We start from the raw sequence: 9,550 nt of genomic DNA, 5'->3' as shown, positions 1-9,550 counted from the left end.
GCCAATTATGACATTTTTAGTCGCCAATTATGACATTTTTAGCGACTAAATTTTTTTTTTAGTAGCCAATAATCAATATACCCCGACTAAAAAATTTTAGTAGCTAAATATTATACTTTTGCCGACTAACATAATTTTTGGTTGCCAATTCCGCAACTTTTGGTGACCAAAATTTTTTTAGTCGGTAAAAATGATCGCCAAAAATGTATTTTCTTGTAGTGCCTCGTGGCTTCATTCTAACTGGGTATGCACAACAAACACATAAATCTTAATATATTAATATATAATAAGCAGAGATCTAGAAAGGAATATATTTGCCATAATATCAGCCCATGCATCGTTCCTTCTCATACACTTCTATGCACCTACTACAATTGCTCCATTAATCTGATGTGCATGGTTGGTGTAATTTATTATAAGTTAAAATTAATAATTAAAACACATAATTTAAAAGCATTCTTCAACAACTCCAGATAATAAGTTTTTTTCAACTAATTTAATATATTTCTACCTAATAAACAGAAGTTGTAACAAATAATTTGACACAAATTCTCAAAGTATTTTAAAAAATTAAAAAGTATAGCATTTCAAATAAATCATACCAAACAACCCTATGTTGAACTTCTTGAGCCTTGGATACCTCTGGCCTGAAGCACCATTCAGTTGAACATTTCTTGAAGAGGTTGTATGTCTTCTTCTTATTATTATTATTATTAAAAGGTTGTATGTCTTCTTCTTCTTCTTCTTCTTCTTCTTATTATTATTATTATTATTATTATTATTATAAGACTTCATTAAAATATTTTGAATGATGGGTAATAAACAAATTTGTAAGTTTCTGTCCACATAATAATTGCATACTTATAGTTTCCTATTATTGATTGCGAAAGACATTAGACTAAACTTTATTTTAATCTCATATTGATATTAAACATGTACAGTAATTAGACAAATTAATGCAAATCAGACAATATTATTTTTATGAATAATATTCCTCCTAATGTATTTTGGTTTGGGTAGTATTGCTATATATATATTAAGAGTAAAAAGACAGTCATATCTTTATTTGAATAAATTATATCCATTTCTTCTAAGATTTAAAAATATATATATATATATCAAGCTCTATAGTTTAGTATTATTACACCAGTCTCCTTTTTAATAAGATTAAAGGGACCGAAATTATTAATGTAAATATTGAGAAAATACAAGATAAATAATGGATTATTTTTCCAACCATATTACTAACGAATTATTAATGAAAATAGAGTTAATTGTTATATGAAAAAGTGAAACTTGTTATATTTTTTTTTTCAAATCTCAAAGGAAATCAGTGTAATTTACTCTTTAATACTTACTTAAAAATAAATACGGACATGATTGTCATGTGACATTGTGTATATAGGGTGTGTTATAATTTTTCATTAATTAAAAAATATTATATAAAAATATCACTTGATATTTTAAAACTATTAATAAAGATCACTTCCCACATGTATTTTACAGGGCCTCATTTTCAAAAAAAAAATACAACATAAACAATTCAACATAGCATTATATCATATAAGAATACTTAATAATTTTCGTACAATATAAATAACAAATTATTTGTGGGCAGCTCTATTTTGAATAAAATAAAAGAAAATGTTTGGGACCTCATTTTGGGGAGATCCCACAATGATGTGGGTTAATGGTATGTTTGTATTTTTTTTTTTTTTTTCCTTCTTTCTTACATGGACCAATCACAAGTGAGTGGGGGTTGTGGAGGTGATATTTTGTGAGGGTCTGAATCATTACTGTAAAATAAAACAAAAGAGTCCGAGGACAACATCCAAACCATGAAACCATTGTATATGATTGGTTTGTAACAGAGATGTTACTTATATTAAGGTGCTTGGCGAAGCATATAATAAAAACTCACACGGAGGACCACATTACGTTAACATTACATTCAACTTTACCATTATAATATGGTTTAATAATAATTTTATTTTTATTTTTTTGAAATAATTATAAAAAAATTCTAAATTTTGAATTTCATAATAACATAAATACTAAATTTTTAATTTTGTCAATTTAAACCTAATATTTTAATTTATTTTTCATCTAAACTATTTGTCTATTTCTTTAAGTAAAATTTATTGAAAAATAGTATTTTAATTATTATACTTAGGTCTCGTTTGGAAACAGGTTAATTTAATAATTTTTTGGCTATTTGACTAAAATATGAGCTAAAAAAATTAGTATGTTTGGGATGACTTTTTAACTTTTTACGAAAAGATGTGCAAAAAGTAAAAAGAAAAGAGAATCTTTGATTTTTTGGTATGGGTTGTTAGCTTTTTGACTAATTTAGGCCTAGTTTGGAAAGACTAAATAGGTGCACTTTTTGACTTTTTATAAAATATGGGTTGGATTTGGGTTGGGTTTGAAGTGATGTGCTAGAGAGGTGATGTGACTTAAATAAGATGATGTGACTTAAATAGGATAGTGACTTTTTGACTTTTTTCAATCATGCCAAACTTGGCCTTAGTAACTTTTTGACTTTTTGACTAAAATAGAGAGCTCCCAAACGAGGCCTTAGTGTAGGTGTACGAAAAATGTCTAAAATGTCTATTTTCATTGAATTTAATAACCAAAATATTTTTTTTTTCATCACTATTACTTAACCAAAATAGACTAATAATCTAGATTAAAAATAAATTAAAAAATTAGAATTGAAATTGATAAAATTAAAAATTTATAATTTATTTTGTTAGACCATCTCTAACGTTGCATCAGACTCAGCATCAAATTTGAATTTGATGAAAAAAACCACCTTTTTCCTCTCCAATGGTTTCACCAAACTCATATCAAACTGAGAATGAAGCAAAAATTTCATGAAACTAATAATACGTGTAAGGTTTCACCATTTTACTGTGCAGGAACGTTGGAGGTGAGGCCACCAGTCAACCGGCCAGTCGACCGGCTCCTTTCAAATAAGTAGGTTCAAACAGGGTCCAAAAGGTTCAAACAGATTAAAAAAAAAAATTTCTTCACCTTACCGGTCAACCGGCTGGTCGTCCCACCGGTTGTCCCTAGCCAGTATTATTTTGATACAACCGTTGGAAGTGGTAATACCAAATTGAGAAAATCACCATTTTTTTCATCAGATTTGATGAAAAAAAAGGATCACCTTTGGAGATGCTCGTACAATATTCAAATTTTGAAATTTTTTTTTTAACTTTTTCAATTTATTTATTTTTAATGCAGCCAAGTCCTTGGATTTCCGATATATGACTAGGATAAGAGAGGGAAAACCACCAAAACTGGTATCGAAAATATTTTTGATCATGACATGGAAATATTTATGAGAAATGCTAATGAATGTTAGGAGTCATTAGCTTAGATTTATTTATGAAAAAAAATTAATTAAAATATATAAAAATATGTAAGAATACATGAAAATTGTATTGAGTTTGAGTCACGGTCAAAATGATAATTCATATGCTAGTTATTAATATGATAATTTATTTTATTTTTGTCTTTTCCTTTCTTCCCTCACTATTTTTGCAAATAAAACAATTAAAAAATTTAAATCCAAAGTTTTTTTTTTTTGAAAAACTTATCTTTAAAATATAGGTAAGCCTCCGTTTGGGAAGTGGGTTGGCTTTTGGCTTTTTGGTTTTTTTGGCTATTTGAGCCTGGGCTCAAAAGCTTGATTTGGGAAGGATTTTTTGACTTTTTGGCTTTTTTAACTTTTTTTGTGAGAGAAAAATGTAATGATTATGGGTTGGATGTGATGTTTTGTCTGTTGTGGCTCAAATAGCCTATTATGTCTTTTGTGGCTCAAAGAGCTAAAACAATCCAAATGAGCTCTTCTCAAACGACACCCAAATAATTTTTTGGTTACTACTCTAGGCTTGAATTTTATAACAAATTAATTGAAATCGTATTTAAAAAAAATGACTTCATTAAAGTTAACATATTGGTTTACAAATATATTAGAAACATGAATTTACAAAGTCTAACCTGAGTTTAACATGAAAAATAAAGAAATAAAATAAAATAAAAAACTCGAAAAAATAAAATAGTATAATAATTCAAAACTTGACTAGTACTCTTCTTTATTTAATTGTGAGTAATTTTTCTTGATTAATGAGAAGACAAAAGCATAACATCCTACAAAGTTGATCAAGTGCAGATTGTGTGCAAGTCCACTCTCTTCTTTCTGTGTTAAGAGAGAGGGGGGGAGAGAGAGAGAGAGAGAGAGAGTGGGAGGAGAGAGATGGGGATGAAGGAAGCTCTGCCATTTCTGGGTATGGTGAGTATACAGTTTATACAGGTGGGTATGATAGTGGCAGTCAAAGAAGCCACTTCACATGGCCTCACCAAGTTCACCTTTGTCTTCTACTCCAATTCTCTTGCTGCCCTCATTCTTCTCCCCACTTCCTTTCTTCTTCACAGGTACCCTCTCTCTCTTTCTCTCTCTCTCTCTGTTCTTTTACCATGTTTCCATTTCCATGCAGATCGACTCGTCCTCCCATCACTTTCTCTCTCCTCTGCAAGTTTTTCGTGATAAGCTTACTTGGGTATGTCTCTAAATGCTTGACTTGTATATATCATAGTAAGAACACCCATATATAGCAAATCTTTGATTGGATTTGTTTATTTATTGATAGATTCATGAAATTGAATGAAGAGATCTAAGAGAATGAATGTATCTGCCAAATATAAATTTTGGGGTTTTACCTCCTTCAAAATACAGATATAGTGTATGAAATATATTTTCAAGATTTTAAATGATTTGGAAATCGAATTTTTAAAAATATTAGTCAATTTAATGGGTCTTTATCTCCATGTCTTGGAGATAGATCATTCATGGGGAATTCCATTGATAGAAACAGGGGAGATGAAAGGTTTGATATTTTTTCAGGGGTTAATTACACTTTTTACCCCTACAGTTTGATCTAAATTTCATTTTAGTCCGTGCAATTTTAAATTGAACAATTTGATCCTTACACTTTAAGTGCGACTTATATTTGATCCTTCCGTTCCGAGTTCTTTTAATTTTTTCTACATGTCACCTTAGAAAATTGACAAGTATACCAAAATTGTTAATTTTAACTTCAAATTTGGACAGAAGAACTAACTTGAAATTGGACTTAAAATGTAGAGACCAAATTGGTCAATTTGAAACTATAGGGATTAACGTAAAATTTAGATCAAACTACAGGAGTAAAAAGTGTAATTAACCCTTTTCTAGAGGTTTGATATTTTTTCAAAAGGTAAATTATACTCACCTCCCATGAGATTTGGAGAAAATACAAGCAGTCGCATAATTAAATAGACTGAAACTAATACATATCGTATGAAAACACTAGGATAAACAAGAAATAATAACAAATTATTGATAAAAAGGGAATTACGTGTTATGTGAATTAAAACCTTAATGCTTTGTTTGATTGAGAGATTTGGAAAAAAAAAAAAAAAGAAAGGAAAAATGTCAGTGAAATATAAATAAAATATACTTACATTTCATCTATTTTCACACACATTTTCCTTTTTCCTTTTCAAATCATTTCCGAAATCCCCCAACTAGTCAAGAGCATGATCCAAATTGGACCGGATTGGGATAAAATCAGGACCAATCCGTGATCTACGATCCAATCCGTTTAAATCAGGGAACCAATCCAAACCAATCCATTTAAACATGAATTGGATTGGATCGATTTAGGATCATAGATTCACATAATTAAATAGCAATATACATATATATATAACACTTTAATTTCATAAAAATATATACATAGGACTATATTAGTTCTACAATAACAACATATCTTTCTATAATAACGACATACTGTTCTAAAATTTAAGCAACCATAAGAAAACTAGTTCCACCATCAGTATTTAGACTATTACAAATTAAAACTAAAAACTAACAAATAAAAGTAATAAAAGAAGATACTATGTGGGCTTAGGTTTGGATTAAGTTTTATATGGAATAAGAGAAGATACTATGCGGGAGTGTGTATAATAAAAATATAGACTATTTGTATACGGTCCGGATTGGTTCCAATCCGGAACCGTGGGGTTCAATCCGGAACCGTGGGGTTCAATCCGGAATCAATCCGTGGACTACGGGATTTTAATTGTTCAATCCGGAACCGAATCACGGATTCAAAAAACCAATCCAAACCCACTGGATTGGACTGGACTGAATCAGATTACGAATTTCATGGATTCTTTGCTTAGCCCTATTCCCAACCAAACATAGCATAAGAGAACTTCATGTAGTTATATCAAAATTGTGAGGTTTGTTGTATTTTTTTCAAATCTTAGGAGAGGTTAGTGTGATTTATCCATGTTGTACTTTTTTAAAACCTCAGGGATGGTCAGTGTAACCCTAAAACGAAAGTTTACTTATCATTTTGTATAACTTTTTTGTATTCAATACAATATATACAACATAGATTGACCTTAGACTCTGTTCATTTTGTTCAGTTGCACATCACAGGTAGTTGGGAATGTAGCAGTACAGATAACTCCAGCATCATTTTCCACAGCAATTATGAACCTGGTCCCAGGTTTTACATTCACACTTGCTGTCATTTTCAGGTTCCATTCTGCTCTCCCTCTATAACTCTAATTTCTTGACAAATTCTTTAAATTTTGCATAATGTGAAATTTTTGTCATTAGCTTGAATCACATTTTTCACTGATTTTTTAGGTGGTTTCATAATTTTTCAAATATGTACATTAATGCGTTCGTGTGTGTGTGCGCGTTCGTGTGTTTGCTATATTTTGCAGTTCTGAAGATGAATTTTAGAGTAGAAAATTTATGTGATAATCCTAGTCATTTATCTGGATCCTCTCTTCAAATTTTTTTTTTTTTGGAAATGCTAATTTTGCATTTGGATATGGAAAATCAACAGTACAGAACAAATTTTTTTTAGAGAAATTGGGGAAACACATTTTGTTTCGTCCATTAATAGCCTATCCATATGTTTTTATAAGGTCAAATTGCTGTTAATCTTGGTAGTAGTTTCATTACCTTAAAGTTAACTAATCATCACGAGTTTCTACCAAATTCATGTTTGAAACTTTATTCGTGAACACGCCACAGATACACAATGTCACTTTATCATTAATGAATTGTACTACTATTTTACACGTAACTGTTTATTCTGCAATATGGTTTTAAATTTGTGCGACGGATTTGTTTAGGTTGGAACAAGCGGATTTTAAAAGTTCAAGTACCCTGGCTAAATCCATCGGAACTATAGTCTCGATTGTAGGGGCTCTCATTGTGACTCTCTACAAGGGTCCCTCACTTCTGATGACCGCGACACAATACAACTTGGTCCTAGGAGCTTTTCTCCTTACAATCGAATGTTTGTCTTCTTCGGCATACATTATTACTCAGGTAAACTCCATGAAAACGCTCTCAAACATACTAGAAATTAATTACCAACATACTATCACTACCGTTTTTTATTTTTATTTTATCCCGCTATTGTTTCAGGCATTTCTCCTCACGGAATTTGGCGCAGAGCTTATTATAGTATTTTTCTTCAGCTTTTTCGTCGCAATTATGACTGGAATTTTATCTTTGGTTATGGAAAGAGACCCGGCCGCTTGGAGCTTACTACCTTCTGTGAAGTTGCTTTCCATTCTTTTCTCAGTAATGGTTTTGTCTTTTTGATTGTTGAACTCAGGATGATTTAATCAAACACACACTCATTAGAAGAGAAAATCAATTTGAGTGATGTACTGCTTGATCAGTATGATTTAAGTTGCAGAATAAATATGCAGCATAGTGACTTATTATGTGCCAAAATGTAGGGAATTGTTGGTTCTTCAATACAAGCAAGCATTCTGCTGTGGTGCCTGCGCCAGAGGGGGCCTCTTTTTACTGCAGTGTTTCCCCCCTTGGGGATTGTCATTTCGACCGTGGTCGGTATCATCATCTTTGGTGATATTTTGTATTTGGGAAGGTAGCGAAATTCTTTCTCTACTTCTTTTAAATGGTGGTGTATTTTTGTTAATTACAAACCAGATCTAGCATAATCCTAATTCAATCTGATTATAAAATAACCCGAATCTGAGCCAGATCCGATTATGTCAAATTTGATAAGAGATCATCTGAATCCTAATACTGTATAGTAGTAATCATCATTTTTTAAAACATCGTTTTTGTGCAGTGTGGTGGGATCAATTATTATTGTTATAGGATTTTACTCTGTTATGTGGGGAAAATCCAAAGAACAAAAGGTGATAACAGATGATGAGGAAACCAGCTCAGAATCACCCAGAGAAAAAGCGCCGCTCTTGCAGAACATCAGAGAGACACAAGTTTAGAACGGTAAATGAAAAAAAAATTAAGTTCCATTTTCTTTTCCTCTGTATTTTGAGAACTGCCTTGTATTAATGTCAAATTTGAAGTTTGTTTTTTTGCTTAAAGTGGCCCATCAAACATTGTTCAGCAGCCTATATATGTCAAGGCTAGCTCTGTTGTGTATTGAATGGCATTCCGGCAAATAAACACTACAGAAGGTTGTAGCTTTTCAATGATATTTTCCAGAAACCAAAGTGTTCTCATAGTATTATATTTGTCACTACTAAAAACAACATTTTTTGCAACCGCCATAAACCATCGCAAATAATAAAAATACAGTCGCAGAAGACTTTTTGCGACGGCCTATGCAACCGCAGATGGGGGACGCAAATGTGAGGGTGGCAAATACTTTTTACGACGGCAAAACAACGGTCGCAAATTATTTGCAACTGCCTAAACTATTTTTTGCGACAGCTATTTTGCCGTCGCAAAAAGCTTTCAAAAACAATTAATATCACATTTTCAGTGACTAAAACATTTAGTCGCCAAAATTAAAATTACTGTTCACGACTAATTTATTTAGTAACCAAATTTTTTTTTTGTTCATCTTATATTTTTTAACTACTAAATGTTTTAATCACCTAAGCCTAGAGTATAATTTTTTTTAACTACTAAAAATTTAATCGCCTAACGTCTATTTTTCTATTTGGCTACTAAAATTTTAATTCTCAAAAAAAATTTTCATTTTATTTTTTTTTAGCTACTAACTATTTAGTTGCTAAAAATATTTACTTCCTTTTTGGCTACCAATTATTTAATGGCCAAAAACATGATATTATTTTTTTTTTGTTTTTAATTTGTCCATAACCTGTATGTATTCTGTGTAACCTATATCATGTATATAAACAAAACAATACATATATTATCAATCATTTTGTAATTTACATCCATTTCACTTCCAATCATTCAAAAAAGAATAATTTTTAATGTCAAATTCCATACAAACTTGTATATTCCAATCTAAAATAATAATTCCATACAAAAGTAGTAATCAGGCACCTTGTAATCTTTCAGAAAAATTTCTTTGGGCATGTCCATTTTGGATTCTTCAACTTGCTTGCTTTGGTAAGTATTCTGTTGCAACCGAACAAATTAGCCTCCTGCTGAATTGCTTGGCCTTCTAAAAAAGGTTGAAATTCACATAATGAATAAAAGTGAGCATGAAAATTGACA

General features: G+C 30.8%; 1 protein-coding gene across 3 annotated transcripts; it reads left to right on the top strand.

Moving 5' to 3' along the window:
* Positions 1–4,031: 4,031 nt before the first annotated feature.
* LOC114295714 (WAT1-related protein At3g28050) lies at positions 4,032–8,566 on the top strand. Of its 3 annotated transcripts, none has more exons than XM_028240021.2 (7): positions 4,032–4,443; positions 4,506–4,568; positions 6,484–6,597; positions 7,207–7,405; positions 7,505–7,663; positions 7,825–7,976; positions 8,184–8,566. In XM_028240021.2, the coding sequence occupies exons 1-7, from the start codon at positions 4,265–4,267 to the stop codon at positions 8,338–8,340; spliced, it is 1,023 nt and encodes a 340-aa protein (XP_028095822.2). In that variant the 5' UTR covers positions 4,032–4,264; the 3' UTR covers positions 8,341–8,566. The 3 variants fall into 3 exon arrangements, with proteins under 3 accessions (XP_028095822.2, XP_028095828.2, XP_082748894.1); XM_082892768.1 differs by having other exon boundaries at positions 4,159–4,300; positions 6,497–6,597; XM_028240027.2 differs by lacking the exon at positions 4,506–4,568 and having other exon boundaries at positions 4,108–4,443.
* Positions 8,567–9,550: the final 984 nt, after the last annotated feature.

The sequence above is a fragment of the Camellia sinensis genome, chromosome 10 (assembly GCF_055761805.1).
Source record: "Camellia sinensis isolate YWXY chromosome 10, ASM5576180v1, whole genome shotgun sequence".
Lineage (NCBI taxonomy): Eukaryota > Viridiplantae > Streptophyta > Magnoliopsida > Ericales > Theaceae > Camellia > Camellia sinensis.
Note: the sequence above shows the minus strand (reverse complement) of the source record. Positions and strands in the feature narration are given on the sequence as shown.

Bases quoted from the DNA above. Each gene is read 5' to 3' on its own strand.
- LOC114295714 (XM_028240021.2), top strand. From the start codon at position 4,265: ATGGGGATGAAGGAAGCTCTGCCATTTCTGGGTATGGTGAGTATACAG. The intron at 4,444-4,505 runs GTACCCTCTCTC...ATTTCCATGCAG, and splicing joins ACTTCCTTTCTTCTTCACAG to ATCGACTCGTCCTCCCATCA. The intron at 4,569-6,483 runs GTATGTCTCTAA...CATTTTGTTCAG, and splicing joins TTCGTGATAAGCTTACTTGG to TTGCACATCACAGGTAGTTG.